This window comes from Ambystoma mexicanum, chromosome 1p (assembly GCF_040938575.1).
Source record: "Ambystoma mexicanum isolate Mex_15411 chromosome 1p, UKY_AmexF1_1, whole genome shotgun sequence".
NCBI lineage: Eukaryota > Metazoa > Chordata > Amphibia > Caudata > Ambystomatidae > Ambystoma > Ambystoma mexicanum.
In genome coordinates this window covers 1,302,987,297-1,303,011,165 of record NC_090921.1, presented here as the reverse complement: position 1 = coordinate 1,303,011,165, position 23,869 = coordinate 1,302,987,297, and the positions used below count along the sequence as shown (strand labels likewise).

General features: G+C 46.4%; 1 protein-coding gene across 1 annotated transcript; it reads right to left on the bottom strand.

Moving 5' to 3' along the window:
- Window positions 1-391: 391 nt before the first annotated feature.
- LOC138453298 (ferritin heavy chain B-like) lies at window positions 392-23,652 on the bottom strand. The gene is made up of 4 exons (XM_069605994.1): window positions 23,415-23,652; window positions 4,342-4,488; window positions 3,088-3,213; window positions 392-772 (listed from the first exon to the last, which is right to left on the bottom strand). The coding sequence occupies exons 1-4, from the start codon at window positions 23,514-23,516 to the stop codon at window positions 617-619; spliced, it is 531 nt and encodes a 176-aa protein (XP_069462095.1). The 5' UTR covers window positions 23,517-23,652; the 3' UTR covers window positions 392-616.
- Window positions 23,653-23,869: the final 217 nt, after the last annotated feature.

Genomic DNA, 23,869 nt, shown 5'->3' with positions numbered 1-23,869 from the left:
ACTTGATGTAACGTTGCAAAAAAGAACAAATAGATGAAAATACATTTTAAAACCACACACTGAAAATACATTTTAAAACCACACACTTGGTTTTATTGACTCAGATATCGAGGGCCGTATTTGATGAGACCCATCATCTATCAGATGCGTGTGTATGTAGGCCTGTGGCAACAGTGGAGATGTTGGGCAATTATGGTAGTTTGGCAGTTGGCAGCGATGTCATCACTGCGCACCAGTAGACTTCCTATTAAGCATCTTTGAATATTTCCTGTATTGCCACGGATGTGATGTGCACACTTGCATAACAGAACACATTTACATTAATTTTCGTTAGCAGAGGTCAAAGTTAATGCTGACCCCACCCTGAGAATTACACAGGCCAAGCAAAGAGTTTAATGCTGAAACCCTTTAATCAATTCTTGGAAACATGCAAACAAACATGCACAGCAACAGGTGTCCCCCTCCGGCCTTTAGATCACAGACAGGCACAGACTCCCCACCCTACGTAAGCCTTTCAAATGACGTCACATCACTCCTGGGAGGTAGTAAGTCCAGGTTTTTTCCGTTGGGTCAGGAGGGGGCTCAGCTGGCTGCTGTCTTCCTCTCTTGGGGGATCCTAGCTGCTTTCCCCCATTGTGTGCTTGTCAAACAGGTACTCGCCCATGCCATTCTGGGGCACCCCCAGGCGCTTCAGGTTGGTGATGTAATCTCCCAGCTGCTTGATGGCTTTCACCTGTTCCTCAAGGTACTCGGACTCCAGGAAGTCGCAGAGCTGTGAAAAAGAGAGACAGACCCAAAAGAGACAGAATCAAGAACAACCCATATGAGTCGGAACAAGGGCAAATAACCCACAAATGATGCTGCCGGGTGTTATGTTATGTTATGAAATGTGTAATGCGCTCCTGGTACCCGAAGGCTGATGGGCGCAGACTAGCAAACACGAAACAGAACTACACATACAACAGAACTCTGAGCTGTCTGTTATCGCAACTAGCAAACGGGCATGTAAGCAAAATGAAACCCAGGTGCAGAGAACAATGTCTGACTAATACCCACTTGCTCCAATTAGTCCACCATCACTCATTGGTCAGGCCCTTAGCCAAAGATCTCCTTTGTAGTCTGTTCTTTGCTCTGGGATCTTTCAGGGGGTGTGGGTACACCCTTATCTTCATCCGAAGCTTAATGAATGGCCCTTGTTTTCACACTCATAGTCACATGTGAGGAAACCACAAATTTGTCCCTTTCGACCTCCTATTTACTGCTATTTGATTTAATTGTACTGGGTGCTATTATTCCTCTTTACCTCTGGAGACTTGATCACTCCATCTCACATATGCTTTCTGCATTTTTAATTATCCATTTCTTGCACTTGTGGATGTTTTCTTCTTAGCTTACTCTAAGAGAAATTTGTGTCATGTTCATGGCTTATCCTCTTGACTCCCTTTGTGCCTTGCAATTATTCCTTGATCGACATCCTTGATCCCAAGCCAAGGGGATCCTCAGCATCCTTCACACAAAGCTGTTTTTCCAGCATCTCTCGTCTCTGCACACTTGGTCTGTTTCTGAGGTAGTGCGGTTACGTTCAATATGAATCCCTCGTCCATCTTTTTCCCCATGACCGCTTTAGTCACATTATAGGTTATATCGCTGCAACCTTCTATATGTCTCCTCTACCTAGCGTTTCTGCATATATACATGTACTTTGCCTCTTCTCACTTGTTTCTTTGATACTCATGAGTTCTTCAGACTTAATTACATGTTTTGGTTGTTGCTTCAGTTACATTTTTTATTATACATAGATTGAGTGCATTCATGTGTCTTTACTTCAAGATGTCACTCTGCAACTATTAGATATTCTTTACAGTTCTTCAATGTTCATTGCAGTATGTCAGCATCCGTCTACTGTCTCAGTACGAGGGTACATTCAATACGGTTGTCTGACTGCATAATGTCTCTCATACACTTGATGGGGTTATCAGGACAATGCCTGGTGTCATACAAACGACTCTTTCACTGTCGTTCCAACATGATGGAGGTGAGGGGGCAGAGCTTAAGATGGGGAAAAGGGTAAACAAACAAGTGGAGGGAGCCTGAGTGAGAGAAAGGTAAACAGCCCAGTGGACAGAGCATGGGTAAATAAGCAAAATGGCAGAAGGGTAAACAACCCAATGGAGAGAGCTTAGGTAAAACACAAGATGGGAGAAAAGTAAAAGACCAAGTGTACAGCATCTGGGTAAATAACCCAAAATGGTAGAATGACAAATGACCCAGTGTAAAAACCCAGGGTAAAACAGAAAGAACGATGGTGATGGAAAAGAGATGGAAGAAAAGTAAATGACCTGCTGAGTAAATAACCCAAAAATAGACAGAACTATGGTAAATAACTCAAAGGAGATGGAAGACGGGTAAGGAACTGTGAAGAGGAGGCCTGGGCAAATTGCCCAAAATAGGAGAAGGCTGAACAACACTGTCAATGGATCCAGGATCAATAACTCAAGGTGGACGAATGGTAAACGACCCAGTCAGTGGATAAATAACCCAAGACGGGAGAAGGGTAAATGACTAAGAGGCGAGACCAAGGGAAAATAACCTAAAAGAGATAGCACTACGCTAAATAACCCAACAAAGATTGAAGAAGGGTCAACTACCCAGGAACGGAGGTCAGGGAAAATAACCCAAGATGGGAGAAGAGGGAACGACCCAGTGGAGAGAGCCAGGGTAAGTCCCACAAGAGAGACACAACTTGAAAAAATCATCCAAAACAGAGAATATAGAATTAAAAAAAGACAGTACAGGATAAGCCACCAAAAAGAGACAAAACATGGGTAAATAACACAGCCATCTATGACATGTGTAGCACTTGGGGGCAAATAATGGAAAGCAATGCAGGGGCCTAAAGTAGGGAGCCCAACCTGATGGCGTGAGTGGGGAATAAAACCTGGGAGAGAGAAATAATTCCGGCACAGAATCCCAGTGCAGGAGGTCAGCTTAATGAGAAACATACCTTACCCAAGGTAGCATTGAAAAAATCAATGATGATTGACAGGCACATGGACAGGGACTACCAAGCTGCAACAGAATACTTACATGGGGATCGACCTTGTCAGAGGCCAGCTTGTGCAGGTCCAACAGGGCCTGGTTCACGGTCTTCTCCAGCTGCAGGGCAGACTGCATGGCATCCAGGGTGTTGTTCCAATCATCACGCTGTGGCTTCTGTAGAACATGTATGGAGTTTGTTAGTTAGTGATCTCAGATTAGGAAGCACTGGGCAGTACGAGGGGGGAAATAAATGAATATGGCATTCAGACTTAATGCCAAATGTGAGGTGAGAAGGAATTTCTAGTTCTATTCATTTAGTAGAGTGCACGGATACCACATGTGCTTTCAAGGTGCTTGAACTACTAGAATTAACAGAGAAAGCGCAAACCAGGGAAGGCTGAAGAGAAGTGCCAAGCTTCCAACTTACAATGGAAGGCAGAGAAAGTAGGGTTAGTATGAAGGGAGAGTGGGAGAGACTTCCAAAGAGAGGGGCATGGGTAAAGAAAGCCCTCGCCTACACCTGAGCAGGTAAGGAAAGCCCTCTGCTACCCCTTTACAAGAAAAGGGGTCACTCAGCTAGCCATGTGGTGGTAGACCATCAGCTGCCCGATAGCAGGTAACAGATGTCCCCATCTTCCCCATAACCGGTAAAGGTGGCATTCAACTACCTCTGACCAGATACAATGGGACGTCACTGATGTGTGAGAAGGTAGAGAAGGTACTTGGATGCCCCTGTCCAGGTGAAGAAGGCCAGCAGCTACCACCAAAGCTGGCAAGAAAAGCCACCGCCTAGCCCTGTGCAAGTAAAGAAGGCCCATGGCTACCCTTGGGCAGACATAGGAGGAAGGTTAAGAAGGCCCTCTGCTCCCTGTGAACAGGACAGGTACAGAAGGCCCTTGGCTATCCCTGAGTAGGTAATTAATGCTGTATGTTAGGCTTGTGCAGGCAAAGAAGGCCCTCAACTACTCCATAAAAGGTCAAGAAGGCCCTCAGCTGCACCTCAGCAGGTATAGATGGTCCTCAGCTTTTCCAGAATAAGTACAGAATAGCATAAGCTAGCCATGTGCACGTATAAAAAGGCATTCTGCTAACTCTGAGCAGGTAAAGGAGGCCTTCAACTGCCCAGAACAGGTCAAGAAAGCCTGAGGCGACCCAAAGCAGATACGTAAGGCCATCAACTAACTCTGAACACATAAACAAGGCCTTCAGCTATACCAGAGAAGGCCATCAGCTACCCCTAAACTGTTAAAGGAGGCAATCAGAGCCCATACTGTATGTGTAATCCATTTCTTGGGCACTCACCTTGACATCCTGCAGCACCACGCGGCCACCACGCTTGTTGAGATATTTCATGAACTTCTCGGCGTGCTCACGCTCCTCGTGGCTCTGCTCCTTGAAGTACTTGGCCACATGGGATAGGGCTACATCATCACGGTCAAAGTAGTAGGCCTGGAAAAAGAAGAGAGGTGGGAGGGTCAACAGCGCATTACAGTACCAAGCGAAAGAGATCATTCGGTGGTACTGGGCACTATGGACAGAGAGGCTTTGGCAGGGGCCCAGATATAGAAAATGTTGAGGCCATTCTCAATTACCCCTTACTCCTGGGAAACACAGTGTCACTGTTAAAGATGGGTCTTGCTTTTAATCCTATCTTCTTAAATCTTACTCCTGTGCACCTTTGGAGCTTGAGATCTGTAGGTTGGATCCTGTAGATCCGAGCACTGCTTTGCTTTTGGGGCCCCTGGTGTGCAGGGCCTTGTGGTCAGTGACTTCTGACCAAGACCGATCCCATCAATTCTTTTGTAGGTCTGGATGCCTACACCCTCCAGGTCACAAACACGGACCCAACTTGCAGTGGCATGTTCAAACTGTATTGACTGGAGTGACCCAAGTGGGGCACTGACTTTTGCTGGGGTGGCCTGAAGTACGAGCACAAACACACACACACAATGATCATAGTTTAGGATAATGGGGTGGCACCTGGGGTGGCCAACCAGATTCCATGGGTAGCACATGCCACCCCAGGCCTCTCCCTGGATACGCCTATGCCAACTTGGATTGCCACCTGTCCTGATATAATGACTGGTCTCTACTTTCTGACAAACGTTTACCAATTAATTTGCTTTGACAATTTCTGCTACCTCATCAATTGACTGAGCTATCTTACTTTCTAGAAAGTACCCTTGATTAATGTGTTTAAAGCATGATAATAAGCACCAGTCTGCTTAGAGAAGGCGCGGAGGGGTCTCAGCCAACTGTGGTAGCACCGTGAAAAGTTAGAAACCATCAATGCTTCACTGGCGGTGGAGGGGTGGCCACTTCTTCCAAAGGTGCATGAAAACGACAAGATAGCTCGCCAACATGGGGCTAGGAAAATCTTCAAGAACAGAAAAGGGGGGCTGTGGAAAAGCATAATGATGCAGGAGCAGGAAAACCAAAAGGGGGCTTTGTGTTTCAGTTACGGCCCCGGGTGGAGTTATCTCTCTTACCTTTATTGTTGAGTGTCTAGGATAATGCTTTTGCTTCTTGTTGGCTCTATTAACCTGATTGAGGGGCTACGGCAGGGTGCTTGCTGTTTGACTCCCCCCGAGTGGTGGTGTGAAAGAGGTATGTGGCTTGGTTCCATGCTACTAAGGTTTGACCTTTCTCATGTACTTCTTTCGTGCAAGCAGGTAATAAACCTTAAAAGGTAACTAGAGGGATCCTGGCAGTGGAGGAATCTGACCTGAGCGCTCAACCCCAGGATTGTTGAGAGGGTGGTGTGGTCAGGCCCAGGCACAGGGGTAGCATTTCGGGGTTCCCAGATGTACAGGTTCCTCCTCTGGCTTTCGCTTTGGTACCCTTGCACTGGCCTGCGACCCCTGGGTTAGAGATCGCATGGAGAGTGCATAAGACATAAGGCAGACAGGGTCCTCTTATTTTGAGCGCTGTTCCTCCAATGCATGAGGAATTATATGGAAGCAGTAACAAGTCTCAGCTTTCATAGCTGCTTACCCACCTCGGAAGTGTGAGTGATACATTACAGACTCAGGGCCTCATCACGAGTTGGGCGGAATCCCGACTGGGACACTGCCCAACTGTATTTGCGTTACCTCCCACCCATCCGGCGATATTACCGAAAATTGGCATTTCTACAGCGTTTTTATCCCCAGTTTAGAGCTGGGGATAAAAACACTGTACTCATGTTTGTGCGGATACATTAAATGTGGCAGTAATAGCATTACTGCCGCATTTTTAAGGGCTACCGCTGAACTCGTGATGAGGCCTTTAAGGCCTCATCATGAGTTGGGGGGTAACACGACTGGGATACTGCCTGCCTGCCTGCTTTATGCATCAAAGTTATTGGTGTGCCTTCCCTGGCAAAGGTGTTATGACTGCACTTTGGACTTCTGTGGAGCAGTCTCTGGCTTTGTTTTGCTGTTTTTCGTGGCGTTTTTCAAAATGGCCGCCACATTGTTTTGATGTCCTGAGGCTGTTGAACTGGGCCTCAGCACCTGCATCTGAGCACCGATTGGACACCTGGCCAGACAAATTGACCAATTGGGGACCGGCAGGCTTCAGACGGCCTGCTTCTTCCAATGCCCACTTCTAAGGCACCTGTCAGCTTCCCTGTCCGCTACATGAGGTCAATACCGCACCTTATCCCTCCTGGGTGCTGTCAGTTCACAGGCATGATTCTGGACTACTAAAACTTGTGTACCTCCCGCCCCATGGGTTAGTTTCTATCCTTCTGCTTACCCTTTCCATTCCCCTCATTGACTTTCACTCTTCCCTCTGCTAGCTTCAACTGGTCTCCCTGTACACTATCAAATACTCTACGCTCAGCGCCTGCCTCTAACTTTTACCTTATTTCTTTCACCAACGTAGCCTTAACATTACAATTTGGGTTGGTTCTGAAAGTCAAATTTGGGTGTGTTTTGTAACTGCAATTTGGGTTGTTCTGAAAGTCAAATTTGCGTATGTGTTGTTACTGCAATTTGGATTGGTTTTGAAAGTCAAATTTGGGTGAGCTTTGTAACTGCAATTTGGGTTGTTCTAAAAGTCAAATTTGGGTGTGTTTTGTAACTGCAATTTGGGTTGGTTATGAAAGTCAAATTTGGGTGTGTTTTGTAACTGCAATTTGGGTTGTTCTGAAAGTCAAATTTGGGTGTGTTTTGTAACTGCAATTTGGGTTGGTTCTGAAAGTCAAATTTGTGTGTGTTTTGTAACTGCAATTTGCGTTGTTCTGAAAGTCAAATGTGGGTGTGTTTCGTAACTGCAATTTGGGTTGGTTCTGAAAGTCAAATTTGGGTGGGTTTTGTAACTGCAATTTGGGTTGTTCTGAAAGTCAAATTTGGGTGTCTTTTCCACATCAGTTCAGGTCCTAAATTGTAACTGGCTAGCCCAGTGACTGTTCCTTATCGCTTCTCTTGCATATTTCTCCTACTGCCTCCTCTCTCTACTCACTCATGGCGTTATCTATCTCTCCTATCTACTCCAACTGCTTCTCTATCAACTATCCTTCCCTTCTCACTAAGTCTGGTAAGAAGAAATTCAAAAAGGATATCTTGGCTTCAAATCCACGTCTCCCCATCGCCGATACCTATTCTAGTGCCTCTGCCAGACAAACCCTCACTGACATTCTCTTTTTCGTTCCTTCACCTGATCTATGGACCCTTCATATGATCTATGTGCTTTGTCCTGTCTCCTCTCCCATTAATGGTGGCAACCGCTGGGAAGTCCTCATGGCTTTCTTTGACTCCTCCAGAGTCATCACTAATGTCTATCTAAGTGGCACTGTCATGCTGCAAGCCCCTCCGGCTAATCTCCTACTCTTTGATAGACGGTTCCCTTGCCTCATCAATTTCCTCTTATCTCCTGCTGTCCGTTCCTCTCCCGTCTTGGCTACCTTGCCCTCTCTCTCTTCCTCCTCTGCCCCTCCTGGGGCTCTTTCTCCTCCGCAGGGCGTACCTCTGATCTGTACCCCTCCCCGGAAGGTCTTTAAGGCTGGCATCCTTCTTCATCTCGTAACTCTCAACTCTCGCTCAGCTGTCAAACACTCGTCTGACATCTGCCACCTCCTTGAAGAACTTGATCTTGATGTCCTCGGTATTACCGAGACCTGGTTCAGGGCCAGTTCTGTCACAAGTTTTGACACTCTCCTCCCTGACGGCTACAAGATCCTCTCCGCTCCCAGATCCAACCGGTCTGTAGGGGGTGTAGCCCTGATCTACCCTGAGTGGATTGCAGCCTCTTCCATCCCTACTCAGACTTACTCTTCTTTCAAATGCCTTGTCTGCAGGCTCTCTCTCTCTCCTAGCCACTCTCTTACTGTTGCTACTCTCTACCAGCCCCCTGGTCAAATTACTTCTTTTCTCTCTGAGTGGGCAGACCTCTCCAACCTCCCTCCTGGTCTCAACTACTCATCTCCTCCTAATTGGTGACCTCAATATCCATCTGGATTCTTCCTGTTCTTCATCTGTGCTCTTTCGCGACCTCTATGATTCACTCTCCCTCCCCATCCTCCCCTCCGGCCCGACTCACTCTGCCGGTGTCACACTTGATGTCTTCATCTCCTCTGGCCTCCCCCTCTCCATCCCTCTGACTACTCCTCTCTCCTGGAGTGACCACTACCTCCTCTCCACTCATCTCTCACTCTCTTCCCCCCCAAGCCAAGCCTACCCCAACACTGCCACCTACCTTCTCGGACATCTGGCCCATGAAGCACGTGTCAGTTGAGGCTTTCACTGCCACCTTCTCTACCCCCCACTCTCCCGTCGTCCTCTGGCTGACTCACACCCAGACACAGCCCTGTCCCTTCTCTACTCTTCTATTTCTGATACTCTTGTCCCTGTCATGAGGATCCGTTTGAAGTCCAAAGCCAAGTGCAATTCCTGGTATGACTCTGACCTAGCTACACTTAAACGTAAGTGTAGGGCAGCTTTGAGGAAATGGAGGGCTTCTTGTTCATCCTCTGACAAACTGGCCTGCCGCCTACTCCAAAGGCAATACAGACTCTCTGTCCGCACCAAGAAGAGAGTCCACATTCAAGCCCATGTCTCTGCGGCATCTAATAACTCGGCTGAACTCTTTAAAATCTGCAAGGAGCTGGCCAACCCTGCTGCAGTCTCAACCCCCCTCTCACCTCCCAGGCTCTTTGCAATGCCCTTGCCGCTCACTTTATCTCTAAAACCCAGGACATCTTGTCCACCCTCTCCTCCGCTACCACTCCTCTCCCCTCTCTGTCTCTGCTTGCTGTCCCTCCTCCACCTACCCCCCTTTCTCCTCCTTTCCTTTTTTCTCCCCTGATGAGGTCACTAGACAAGTCCGATCTATGAAAGCCTCATCAAAACAAGTCCATCCCTGCTCCTCTAAAACCATTAAGGACCACATTGATACCCTTGCTCCGACCCTTGCTCCGGCCCTTGCCAATTTCTACAACCTCTCCTTTGCCTCTGGATCTTTTGCCTCCCCCCTGAAGCACTCTATTGTGCATCCTCTGCTCAAGAAACCCACAGCCAATCGTTCTTGTCCGGCCGAACAATCGCTCAATTTCCATTACTCCCTTTTTGGGTAAACTCCTGGAAAAGCTGGCCATCTGTCAGCTAAACCTTCATTCCAATTATGTTGGCTCTCTCCATGACCACCAATCTGGCTTCAGAGCTGCCAGAAGCACGTAAACTGCTCTCCTGAACATCCGTGAAGATCTGCTCTCCAACCTTGACTCTAACATTCCCTCTCTCCTTATCCTACTTGATCTCTCCTCTGCCTTTGACGCGGTCAACCACACCACCCTGCTCAACCGTCTCAGTGACAACCTGGGTATCACTGATCAGGCTCTGGCCTGGCTGACTTCTTTCCTCTCTGATCGACCCTCCCAGGTACAACTTGGGTCATTCCTTTCATCGATCTCCATCTCTACCTATGGTGTTCCGCAGGGGTCTAACCTCTCGCCCTGGCTTTTCAACCAACACCTGGAAGCTCTCGCCTACTGCATTTCCATTTTCTGCTCACACCTTCAGTGCTATGACACTCAACTCATTTTCAGGCTGCCCTCAGCCACCTCCTCTCCCTCCCTCATTTCTGACGGCCTAATTGCCATTCCAAATTGGTGTACTTCCAACAATCTTTGTCTAAATGCCAACAAGACTGAGATCCTCCTCATCGGTACACCTTCACCATCCTTTCCCCTTACTCTCTGGTCGGCCTCCCTTGGCCATCCTCCTACCCCCACCTGCGAGGCTAAGAACCTCGGGGTCATCTTTGACTCCACACTCTCCTTCTCTGCACACATCTCTGATGTCCCTAAAAAGTCAAACTTCTTACTCCACCTCCTCAGTGGTACTTTGCCTTTCCTCTCCTTCCCCCAGAAGCTCACTGTCTCTCAAGCTCTGGTTCTCTCCAGATTGGACTACTGTAACAGCCTCTTTCTAAATCTACCTGCCTCCACTCACCGCCCTCTACAACTAATCCAGAACAGGACTGCAAGACTTGTCCTTGGCCTCAAGCCCTGGGATTGTATCTCTCCAGCTCTGAAATCACTTCATTGGCTCCCAGTGGATGCAAGGATTACATTTAAAACCCTCTGCATTGTTCACAAGGCTTCCTGGGGCGTGGGTCCAAAATACCTTCAACTATCCCTCCGCAAATACCTCCCCTCTCGAGCCCTTCGCTCCTCTATATCTAACTCCCTCAGGGTCAGTCGTTTTTCAAAGAAACAAGCTGGGGGCAGATCTCTGTCTTCTGCTGGGGCCTCCCTTTGGAACAGCCTACCAGCCACCTTGAAACTTGAGGAGAACCATCTCCGGAAGCACCTAAAGACCTTCCTCTACGCTTCCACCTTTGCCCCCCTTCTCCCCTGCTGACCTGTTTTTCTCTCTTTGCACTGTGCACCTGGACACCCTCTGTCCTTCTGGCCCAGTTACCTGCTCACCCTGCTTCCCTCCTGCACTGCCTCCGGACCTCCCATTGCACTAGGTTCTGTATCGGTACCCATACAGTCCCCCACTCTTCCTCAGCACTTATCAGATATACCCTATCTGACTAATCTCACACTTGCCACGTGCTGGCTGCACTACCACTTTTTCATTGCCTGTATTTATTCATTATTTAACTTATTCTTTTCTCTCCTCTGTTCTGCACTTTCCACTTCTCCCACTTCCACGCACTTTCCCCCTTTTCCCTTCTCCATGCACTTGCGCGTTCTTAATGTCACTGGGCCTAGTAAGATTGTTGTTTTTATTTTTTGTTCTCCCTTGTTCCCCTCCCTTTGCTTGGTCACGCTCTGAAACACTTGTGTATGAGCGTGATATAAATAAAATATCATATCATATTTGCGTTACCGCCAACTCATCCAGCGATATTACCGCTAGTTACGGGTTAGCTACTGCCCAACTCGTGATGAGGCCCTTAGTGTCTTTTCTGTCCCCAATCCTATTAGCCCTGAAGCCTCCTCTTTAGCCCTCTGCTGCTGAGTTCTTGCAATCCATTAGTGACATTTTCGAATGTAATAATGTCGAATGAATAATGTTGAAAAAACATTTTTTTTTAATGGGGGGTTCCGCCCCAAACCCCCTGTTTTTGTTATTGACATTTTTTTACTAACTAAATCCAAAAAAAACTAAAAAATAAAAAATATATTCGACATTTTTTTTTCCGACATTAATGCATTCGAAATTATGCAATCGAAATTTTAACTGGATACCCAATTTGTGCACCAATACTGCTGAATACCCTAGGATCCCATCAAGCAAAGGAGAAGCAACTTTTTGACTTTTGAAATTCGTTTTCTGTTGAGAGATCTGCATTTTATGGATTTCAGTGCCTAGATTAAGTCTGTCAATCCCCATAAAACCAGGTCGGGGGGAGGGGGGCGGTTAATGTTTTACTACAAGGTAATAGGTTCTTTTTAGAGTGATTTAACACAGCAATAGAAATAAAGGCTTGCACTGCTCATGGTCAGGGCACAAGACTAAGGACCTGCTTTTAATTTTATCGACCGAAGAATCCCTGGTATGTCCCTGTATGTAGGAGTAGATCACAGTCCTGTGCTGTGCTTTCTCCTAGCATTCTGGTACTTGTGGGTTTGCATTTATAATGGAAGAAAAACAAGTGCCAGAAAAGCAAAGAAAAGACCAGAACTTGATCAACTATTCACACCTGATAGATACAACTCGAGATCTCTGACATGTATTGATACCCTTTGATATTGATTTAGAAGTTGTGCATGTTCCAGAAAAGTGGCTCATAACCATCCAAAGAAGCCTGTGTCTGGTGCACTCTACGACTCCTTTCCTGGTGTGCCCCACCCACTTGCAGTGAGAGTGCAAAGGGGCGGGGCAAGGCTGCATCTGGGCACATGAGGCTGCACTTTGCATACGATGGCTGGATGTAAGCATTTAAAGATGCATATACAGTAGTATAGGATGACTGCACCTAAAACAAGGCAATACTCGGCATGAGAGGACAGTACCTGCCCATGTGTTATCTTAGATTACGTTAAAGGTTCTCACACCATGCACTGTTTTCACCTGCGTGGTTTCTTGGCGCTCATATCAATACAGCGCATCAGCATTTGAGACTACACTTTGGCCATGATGCCACTGCATTGGTATGTAAGGGCTGTGCTTTAAGTGGCCTGTAAAATCGAGCCTGGGCTCTGAGGGGAGAATGAATGAAAAAAGGGGCATGGCCTGGCAGGGGGTCGGCGCTTCAATTAAGAGCAAGCAACACTTGCCTTACCTGAATGAATACTGCCTGTTAGGCCACGCCCCTGTAAGAGCCCTCTCTCTATTTCGCAAAAGGTAAGTGGCCTACAGGCGGCATTCAGATCAGGTAAGTGTTGCTGCTTAATTGCTGCACCAACCCTCTGTCAGGACCACTTTGCATCGATCAACACCCTCGCGCCCCAGATGTGAGCCCTGCATTTCAAACGAGTTGTGGGGGTGGGGGGGTGGTGGTGTGGGTTGGGGGGTGTCAGAGACACAATAAAAAGTCAGGCAAGGCTTTTTTTCTAAAGCCGGAAGCGCTCACTTATACGAGAGAGGTTCAGGAAAAAAGCCTTGGCTTCTAGTGTGCTAGGGTGAACAAGGGACTTTAGGGAGCCTATGCAGGGACCCGTCTCAAGCACAATGTTATGAGCCTGCCAGGGCAAGCCCCGGCCCACGTAAAGCACTCTGTAAGGCTGAATCTAGCATATGATGGTTGTAACAGTCACATGAGACTGTGCATAGCAGGAGCTGGCAGGACGCGTTCTTATGCAGAAACTTCCTTCAAGGGAGAAACTGGCCATGTAAGAGTGCCCATTTTGGAAGCAGCTGGACATGTGAGAATGCATTATACTGCCAGTACCTTACATGTGACCCTATAATTGGCATCCATTGGCAGAAATTGTCCAAAAGAGGCTGAACAGAATAATTATTTCTGTGGCCGCCATGTTTTCGGGTGTAAGCACTGCTATGTCACAGACTGGGACAGAGGGTAGAGGGAAAGCTTGGCCATGGAAAAACCAACCCCCACCACTGTCTCCAGGGCTCAAGTCAAGGGAACACACGGGTGTATGGTGTCTACCCACAACTTTGCTGTAAGACCACAACAATCTCTGAGTAGATGCTTCTGAAACACTCATATTGACTTCTCACTGTTCAGAACACGTTTTTTTCTTACACATTGTAAGACATAAAAAAAGTGCGCACCTGGCACCTTTTCTATTTATCAGGCAATGTTTTAAGAAAGCAGGCTCTCTTGGGAAAAGGTCACGTGTCCTGTGACCTTTCTTGAGTTGGTTAGGACATTCTAAAATGAAATATGTGCATTTCTTTCCATTTACGTTGACTACCTGTGATGTCACTCCCGACGCCATACATCAGCCGCCACCTCCACTTTTTAGGACACAAGGCGTGATTGTCTCCCACAATTATCTCTCTATTTTTTTAAATTTTATTAGTGTTATCTTCAAAAGAAGCTTTTTACCAGTTACAGTTCAATTTCAGCTGAAAGAAAAACAAAGAAAATGAAGCGAAAATTCCATAACTAAAAAAAAACATATGATACAATCATTTCAATGAATTACTATAAAAAGGTAAGAAAAAGGTCGAGAGAAGTTAAGAAGGAGGAAGAAGATACAGGTAGAAAAAGGGGGGGAAGTGCAGCTCTTTCAGTCTAGTTATGCAGAATTAAACTTTCTTTCTCACTTCTCTCCATCAAGTTTTTTAAAGATGATTGATACCATCTCTAGCAGGGCAAACGTTATAGATATCCTTGAGCCCTGTAGCAATTGTAATCAAACGTCTTTCTTTGTTGAAGTTCGATTATTTACGAAAAATCGCCCCAGCAGATTACGTCGAATGTCCGTGATGCCCGGACAACTCATAATGAGATGGCAAAGTGTTTCCATTGGGTGACCACAGAGTCGACATTTGTAGTCTCTCGTGCTTTTCTGTTTTCTCGCTTCAAGAATTTCTTTGGTCGGAAAGATGTTGAAGCGAAGTCTGAGAAATTGCTGTCGCAACTCCGCCGAAGGACACCTACTCAAATACAGCGGAGTTAAGCCACGCTTGTTCAGAGCAACGCAGTATTTGCCATAAAGTTTGGATGACTGCGCCAGCTCTGAGGATTCGATCCAATCATACTCATACAGCCATTTTTTCATAAGATCTGGGTTTTCAATAAGTAGTTTCACAGTAGAATCTAATGAGTCCAACAAGCCCAGGCATTTGGTTCTCCATTGAACAAGTAAAGGCTCTTTTTCTGATTTCAGTGCTTTGCCCAACAGCCCAAAAACGCTGTCTGGTGGAGGCAGTAAGCATTTACAATAGAAATATAGAGTTTTCCAGCTGACATAAGTAATGAGAGAAGTCAGTCCAAACTCTTTTCTTATCACAGCCACAGGTATACAGTTAGGGAGGTCAAGTAAGGCTCTCCAAAATAGGCCCTCTAGGATTTGCCATATCTTCCAGCTCATTTGGAGAGAGCATTCAGCCCCATAGGTCACAATAGGGACTACCTTCATGGTGTAAAAACAGAGCGAAGGTGTCAGTGTGAATTTGCAATATCTGCGTTTCATCAGTCTTGCCTGGGCTGTCAGCATCTTCAATTTGCGCCTCAGCGCTAAATCTCTTGGGGCTTCACTGTAGCTTACGTTGATCGGAATACCCAAATAAAGCAATTCTGATGTCTCTCGGATCTGGTCACCCTTTACGTTCCAACCCTTGAACTTCATGGAGTTGCGTCTTATCTTCCCCAAGGTAAGCACCATTGATTTGGTGGCATTTACTCTTAGGTCATTGAGAGATAAAAAGAGTGCTAGGGCATTCAATTGGCGCTGGAGCCCGATTGGTGTTTCATCCAGGAGAATGAGATCATCTGCCTACAACAATCTATTCATTGGGTAGCCCGCAATACATGGGGGGAAGCATCTAATTTCCGTAAAGGCGTCACCCATGTCTGAGATGTATAGTTTAAAGATAGCTGGGGCTAGTCGACACCCTTGGTTGAGGCCCACTCCTGTTTTGATGGGGTTTGACAAGTCACCCTTCTGGTTCAGCTTGATTTGAATACTTGCATTGTTATGAAGGGCCTCCATAGCCTCGCGTATGGCAGTAGGGCATCCCCAGTCTTTTAGCTTCTGCCAAAGTTTCTCTCGATTTACTGAGTCAAAGGCTTATGACAGGTCCACTCATGCGAGATATATGTTTTTACTGTTCTTTTTTGCCGTTCTTAGTTTCAGGTAGTTTATCAGAAAAAGGTTTAACGATGTTCCAATTCCTTTTTCAAACCCTGCTTGCCAGCCATCCCGATGTTTGGAATCCCAGCTCCAGGCCCTAAGGTGATTCAGAATCAAGGCCGCAAAGTGTTTACCAATAACATCCAAGAGGGCGATGGGTCTGTAATTTGCAGCCACAGACCTGTCACCCTTCTTGAAGATTGGTACAATAATAGATGTTGTACAGTGGCTGGGATACAGCGTTTTATTTTCACCAGTAGAAAGAGTTGGTGTATAAAAGTTGCCCATTCCTCTGGATATTGTTTTAGTGTCAAATGTGTGAGGCCATCAGGACCCACAGCTCTGGAATAGCTGGACGATTTAATTAGGGCAAGGATATCTTCCCTTTCAGTTTCAAACTTCCAATCTGAGCATGGCTTTCAAGGTGGGCTTTGAGAGGAGCTTGGAGAAATGGTCCATCCAGTCCTTCGCTGGAATAGGGTTGGAGCTGAGACTCTGTTGAGGTCCGTCTAGCATGTTGAAGATTTGCCACATTTCACTTGAGTTTTTAGATGCAACTAGTTTCAGCATATGTTCAGCATTCGATTGCAATAGAGATTGCCTATGCTGTTTTAACCAGTTGTTGTACGCGGTCCTCGTTTTCTTAACAGCCACAAGCTATGCCGGAGAAGAATTTTTCTTCAGCGCTCTTTCCATCTTTTTTAGATTCCTTTTTCTTGTAGCAACCTCATGGTTGAAAGTATATTTGTGGCAGAAACCCTTAGATCTTCCTGGGCCAGATTTTTCGCTAAAGATGGCCAAGGACAGCGTATAATCTGTGTCTTCCAGCCTACCGTTATCTCTTAGGTTTTTAGATAATGTTGATACATTTTTCCTCAGTAATCTTACTCTGTTCCTTCCAGGCTGTACTTCCAGGGCATCACCCTCTGGCAAAGACTTTGTGGTCCTGCCCAGTTTAAGTGTTAATTTCAACCTATTGTGGTCACTCTGTGGAGTTTCCTTGATCGTCAAGGCCACTACTCTGCAATGAAGGCTGTCGGAGGCAAGGACATAGTCTACAATGTGAGAATCGGGCCCTCTCTTCCAGGATGGATTTGGTGGAATGTCCCCCGGTGTAATGCCATTTAGTAGTGAGGTATTTCTCAGCTAAAACTCCTTCCTAAATAACAGGCCTCGCTTTTCAACTTCTTGTAAGTTGCTCGCATATTGGTTTATGAGAGTGCCACAATTGTTGAAACAGTGAATATTTAATTCCCCACATAAAATCACATTCAAGTTGGAGCAGTCACTCATAGCAGCGTCGATCTCCTCCAGTAACTGGTCCATGAAGTTCTTGGCTGCAGGGTTGTTGCAGTTCCAATACCGGTTACACAGAAGGATCCGCCTCATAGCGTCCTCTTCACCGATTTGATATGCCAGTAGGTTGATCTGAATAAATGGTGAAATGTTCTTTGACCAGACTACTCGCAGGCCGCAGCTTTCGTTAATGGCGGTCAATAGGCCTGCCATTGGTCTGCCCTTCGGGCCTTTTATTACTGGGTTGATGAGGACAACAAAGTCCTTGATGATAGGTTGAACACACAGACACGTCTCCTGAAGACAAATGACCTCAAGGTCTCCCAATCGAATACTACCTTCTCCCAGTAGATGTTTAAAACCACGTGTATTCCAGCAGCCCAAATGGATGTGGGGCGGGGGGTAGTTGTTACCTGGGCTCTGGCGTTATGATCTTCTAGCCAGTGAACCGGCCAGCCAGTCCCAGTTGTCCCTAGCCTTGTCACCCAAGGTCCCTCGTGGCACATCGGAAGTGTTCTTTGAGGCAATATGGTTGTTGATCGTGATTCTGAATTTGCCCTTTTTTTTTATTCGGTCCTTCATCACATCTAATTTGTTTTGTGTTCAAGGAACGGTCGCTATCCAAATTGCCTGTATTCCCGCTCCCCGAATCAGGATTATATCTGTTAGGATGATGGGATTTAGTGGGCATCTGATCATAGAGTTTGGCCTCATCTCTTCTTTCTAGGTTCGAGGTTGATCTGGCTCTTAGGGAAAACCCCATGTTCTTCAGTGGTTCAGAGTATTGCAGTAGTAGAGTTTTCACGTCCATGGAGGCAAGGTGTATTATGGCTTTATCATAATTCGAATCATCCGGAAACTCTACTAGTGATAAGTCCTTTGTGTTGAGCCCAGAAAGTGCATCGATGCTACGGAAGAGCCGCAGGATGTTGGCTCTATTTAGGGCAATATTGTCTTTAATACAAAGGATTCTGCGTAATTCCATCCAATGGGAATCTGAAATAATCTCCTTTCCAGGGCTGTTCTCACGTTGTCTGTTGTCCACGTTATGGTTCTTAATCAGCCCCTTTGATTGCTTAACTCTGGCCCTACTGTTTTGGTCATGCATCATAAATCTCCTGCCCACCAGAAGCAGTGAATCCTCGCTGAAAGATCTATCCATATGGACTCTGGATGCAAATCTGGTTCTAAATTGAGGTTTTGTAATTGAGGGCTGGGGCAATTTTTGTAGGTCCTCGCAGTCTGAAGAGCTAGAAGACTCACCATCAATGCCTTCGAAGTTGATTGCCTCCATTAGGATGCTGGGTGAAGATGCCCAAGCATCATTTGTTTTCAATGGCTTAAGCCGATCTTCCAAGGGGGTATCAATCTCGAGGACCTCGTCCCAATCTGCAGCATACACAGTGAGGTTCATCAGACCCTCTAAGTTCTCTGGGTTTAGGATATTTGTAGGCTTAGTTGTGAAATTTGGGGCAAAAGAGGACTTTCTGATTTCGTGTATATCTTCATCTGATTCTATGCTCGTAAAAGAGTCTTCATTTTCTATCAATTGTAGATGTGTTTGTATTGGAACTTGGTTGATGGCCTCTTTAAGCACCAAGTCCTTAAAGTTTTTTATTCCAGCAAATGGACGTGATTTGCTTTTTGCGGTTTTATTAGCAAAGTTCACATGTTTGGTTTGTTTCTTAGACTGAGTAGGTTTCTTTCCAGAACTGGGACCAAACTTACCGGCAAAACTGTGTCCCATATCACAATTTGTGAAGATGTGATACGTTTTAGGAAAAAGTGAAGACGCAGCTGCAGGAAGCCCAGGAGCCATAGTAGGTCCAAGTGGCAAGGAATTGGACATAGCGGACCTGATCTCCTTTGGTTTTTGGGGATTTCTCGCCTCAGTGTTACTACCTTCATTGTGTGGCTTAGTGGGAGGCTGCTTCGAGGTCCCCGGGATCTGATTGTCTTCCACTCCCACAAACTTCCATTCCCCTGGATGAGGCATTGGGTCGTCTGGGGATGATTCCTTGCGTGATCCATTGATGGGTTGTTTTAAAGGCTTCTTGTTTCCATCCAGAAGGGATGTAACTGTGGCACCGGTGTTGACCATACCAGTAGTCGGTAAAGTTGGTGTAACACCCAAATTCATAGCATTTTCTCCAGAATTTGTCAGTGTAGTGTTTAGGTCAACATCGAAAATGGGACCATTCTGATTAGTGCTTGACAAGGATTGCCTTCTTTTTTCCTTGTCTCTGATTAGAGGTTCCAGGATAGTCTTCAAAAAGCTAGTAATGTGCTCCTCTTGCTTGTGTTTATTTTCAGATAAGGCCGATATGAATCCTTCCACGAAGATCATTTTGGTGTGGAGCATTGCGATCAGGGTGGATTGATCTTTTAGTTGGTCCGCAATGCTCTGATACAATTTCATAAAAGGACTCATGGTGACAGAAAATGCCGCAATCATATTGGCATCTAGAAGTGCACTCGATGAAGACTTTTCCTCCACCTGAGCCGCAATCATGTCCAATAATAGATCAGATATTGAGTCATTGTTCCCTGGGTCGATCTCCACTGATGTAGAAAGCCTGCGCCGTTTCCTGGGGCAACTTGCCCCCAATAAGGGCAAAGGATCTAGGGGCCTAGAGGACTTAGCTATAGTTGTGTTCTTCATTCTCCCACTTTGCTCAATATCATCTTCTTCGCTGTTATTTGCTCTCTTTCCTGTTCGAGAAGGGGAATTAAGCACCTTTGAGAGTTCCCTCAAGGGAGCTACTTCCTTCTCACAAGCGATCTCCAAACCTATGCTGCCATGATTTTTCTCTGGGCTGTTTGTGGTTATGTGATGAATAATTGAGGTTTGCCTAGCTTTTCCAGGACAGCCCTCTTGGTTTTTCCGTGGGGGTGGCATCCTCACCTTTTTACTTAGGCAGGGAGTCTCGGCAGTAGGCAGGAAGGAGGATGGGCGTCTTGAGGAGGATTCACTCTGCGAGTAGCATAGGTTCCCAAAATTGGAGCCGAAGCTTAGGCCACTAAGTTTCCATGCCTGTCGCTTTGGAGCCTCTCTATTAAAGGTCTTATAAGATTTGGCCTCCAAGGGTTTAGGCGGACCGGTAGCCTCCAGGGGTTTAGGCGGACCTGTGGATGGAGGCGTGTCGCAGGATAAAGCGGCCGTAGGTAGATTGTCATCTTCATCTAAGCTGTCAGCGGTCCCTTTATAAAGTTGGGTTGAACCTGTGGCAATGTCCTTATCGGTCATTGGGCGATTTTACTTACTCTCCTGTGACTCTGTTGTAGTCGCCTATAGGTCAGGTTTCACATAAACACAAGAATCGTTTACCTGGTTTTGTAGTGTTTCCGAACTTGCCCCTTCGACGAGGGTTTTTTTTCTGGCTCTTGTTCAATGTCAAGTTCGAAGTTCCTCTCGGGATCCATGGTATTTTTGGCAGACTCTGTTTTCCGCCCCACTTCAACTAGCGCCTCTACCGGGTAATTTGTAGTAGGCTCTAGGTCGAGGATAAGGACTATACCTCCGCCCAAGGTTTTGTCCAGACTAAGTGGGCCTACAGCTGTCATTGCACCAGTAGTTTGATCAGTCAAGCAGAAATCACAGCCACTCGTACTAGGCTGGGACTTGTCTATAGTGTGTCAGTTGCCAACTGCAGCAATAGGATAAGAAGAACACGTTATAGAAAGCGTTGTGATCTTTCCTAGCTTCTTTAGCCTGTTCTTTTTTAGGCAATAGACGTCAAAAACAAGAACGAGAGCAACTTTATTTTAGGACTTAATGGAATAGACGCTGTATGAATGAACAAGTGGGTGGAGGAAGCACACTATGTGGCAGGGGAGCTCAAGGACAGGTAATCCGCAGTTACTCCACCTCAGGCAGCACTATGTGGCAGGGGAGCTCAAGGACATGTAATCCGCAGTCGCTCCTCCTCAGACAACAACACGTGTGTCTGTGATCTGCCCTTAACAGTAATGCAGTATTAGCAGTATTGTGCAGTATTAGTATTGGGGCAAGGAACTTTGTAGAACTGAGCTAAAATCAACGCTAATGCAGCGTCTAGGGCTGCCCCCCCTTATCATGGTCCTCGTTTGTTTGTCTTCACAGCCACCCGGCTCTCCTCCAGAGCTCAGTTGCGGGTGGGGTGGGGGTGGCGGGGGTTACTGCCATGGTCGTGGTGCAGACTCCCAGGCTCCCTGGCCACCGGCTACCGGGCCCACCAAACGCACGAAGCGGGAAGCAGGAAGCGCGATGCGGGATGAAGAACTCAGAATGCACGGGACACAGGGCTCAGCAGTTTCGAGGAAGGGACCTGGAACCTGAAGCGTACAACGTACAGAACTCAAGCCGCATCTTTCAGCTCGCCACCAACAGAGCGCCTACAGAGCAACAGAGGCCGCCTCCGAGTTCTATTTATGAGCAAGGTCTCTCACAATTATTCAAGTGCAGATTTGTTGCCTTGCTACGATCTCAAAACGGCAAACATGTCCAGTGTTTGTCACTTTAAAAGTTTGCATCCCCAAGAGTGTCGGAAACCACCCCCAGGATAAACAAGATGCCTGCCCCTGCGGCCCCATGATGGCACGTGACTAAAGCAGGAAGGCAAGAAAGGAGCCTGGTGTCATGGAGACACGGAGCAGAACCCCAGAGGCTGGCCTCGTGCGTCATGGAGGCGGGACAACATTCCCAGGGAGACCAGAGTACTGCACAGCAAATATACATCTTTTCTCCATAGAAAGGTTCTGGGGAAAAATGCAGTGTTTTCTCAAGATTTAGCAAGACGTGTTTAATTATGACAAAGCGTTATTGTATGGATAAGTGTAAATCACTCCATAATCCTATCTTACCCTGCTCTCCAATGGGGAGAGTGGGTACAGAGACACAAAGAAGGGCCTGACCCTCCCTACCCTGACTCCCCCCCAAAGCACGGCCACTGAGGGAGAGAGAACGGAACTGACTTTTCTCAACTGAGAACAACACACGAGACAAGCAGAGGGAGGGGACAAACGCCCACTGAAATAAACGGAGAGGAGAGGCTAAAATGTAGTTACAGGAAAGGTCCGCCCATTCCCAGCCGGTTTACCCACTTCCTCAATATTCTTCAAGCCTAGAAATTGTGATTTCCTGCCCGAGCCCGCTGAGCCAGAACCTCTGCTTGTCGCTAACTGGAAACCTCTCATGTATATTGATGACTAGTCAAAATGGCGGATCGAAAATATGAAATCTCAAAACACTGAACCTTTCACATTGAAAGTACTACAAATTCGAAAGAGAAAAATTGTTAAGCATCCAACAGAAAGCATCTGGAAGTGAAGAGGCACGCCATAGCCTTCCTATTGTTAAAACACGTGTTGAGAGTGTATGAAGCGAGTGTGTTAATAGGGAATTCTATGAATAAATAAAGAAACCTTTTGAACTCAATCACCGTCTATGACCTACAAGTTCTTTCACAATTTATATCTGGCACGCATTACTTGATAAATTAACAACTATTAGTTGGCTCAGAACACAATCATCCCCCCTCTCCACAAATTCCATACAAATTGAAAATAAACTCATATGTAAATGTTTTTTTTAACCACGGTATACATTACCGAAACTTACACCATGTCTAGATTCCAAAATAAAAGAACATCTGTATAAAGGGGGTGTGGGAGGGACAGGGTAACCACACCCTCTACCCTTTACCTCACTCCTATTATATAGTACTAAAACCAACTGTCCCACTAGCCCTCACAAAGGCTCTCCAAATATGCCTCCCTCTTAATTTCCCTCTCATCTGTGTATTGCCAGCTGTTTATTTGTCCCTTTTAAGAAAAATGTTAACTTGTTCTTTATTCAACATTTCTAAATTCAACGTTTTGAGTTTTCAGCATTTTGGATTCGACTTTTTGAAGTACTTCTTAAGCTTTTCTACTATTTGAATTGTTCCCCTGTTGCTCACATTGTGTCTCCACAGGACCCCTTTTCAATACTTTTCTGTTATAGTCACCACCACTTGCCCATTGTACACCCTTTGTTACTCAGACAGACTAAAAGAAACTCACCTTCGTGGGATGCATGCACAGCTTTGCATAGAGTTAGATCCAGCGATCTGTCTGTCTGTTTGTCTGTCTATCTGCCAATTATTGGGAAGTCACACTGGTACTCACCATGGAAGGAATAGGTATGGGTGAGTAAGGCAGACAGGCGGTCACTCAGAATAGACTTGTGCGTGTAGAGGATTTACCATGTGGTTCCAAATAGATAGATAGATGGGTAGACTGATACAGAGGCAGACAAAAGGTCACTGGGATAGAAGCGCCACTGCCCTGCACTCCCCATGGGCAGCTGTACAGGCAGAGAGACACTCTGCTAGAAGTTACACCTCCCAGTACTCACCATGGACAGGTAGACGTAGGAGGCGTACAATTCTGTGTTCAGCATCTGGTTGATGGCCGCCTCGCACTCCCGGCTGAAGTTCTGGCGCACTTGGGACTCCATGGCGATGCAGATGAGGTGGTTGTCACGTCAGTTGTAAGTTGTCGTAGATAGGATGTCGGTTTTCAGGAGAGCGCGGGACTCGGAGCCACGTTCCGTTCAAACACTGTTGAAGCAAGAACACAACTCAGAGCTGGATCTGAGCAGTGGATAAGGGAAACTCATATTTATGCTTCAGTGGGTGGGGTCAGACAAGAGACAGGCAGCACCCTCCACCAATCAGAAGAGATGCTCGTGCAGCTGCACATCACACCTCTCATGGTGACTCTGCACTTTTCTTGCTCCACCTCCCAGTGCTTGTTGCTTGGGTAATTTGCTGCTTCCTGCTCTTCAGACACCTCTTGTTTACTTTCAGG

What these genes read in the sequence shown, in the direction of transcription:
- LOC138453298 (XM_069605994.1), bottom strand. Translation starts at nt 23,516, where the DNA reads ATGGAGTCCCAAGTGCGCCAGAACTTCAGCCGGGAGTGCGAGGCGGCC. An exon ending in CCTACGTCTACCTGTCCATG is followed by an intron (nt 4,489 to 23,414) that starts GTGAGTACTGGG and finishes TTCTTTTTCCAG; the next exon opens with GCCTACTACTTTGACCGTGA. An exon ending in CTGACAAGGTCGATCCCCAT is followed by an intron (nt 773 to 3,087) that starts GTAAGTATTCTG and finishes TCTTTTTCACAG; the next exon opens with CTCTGCGACTTCCTGGAGTC.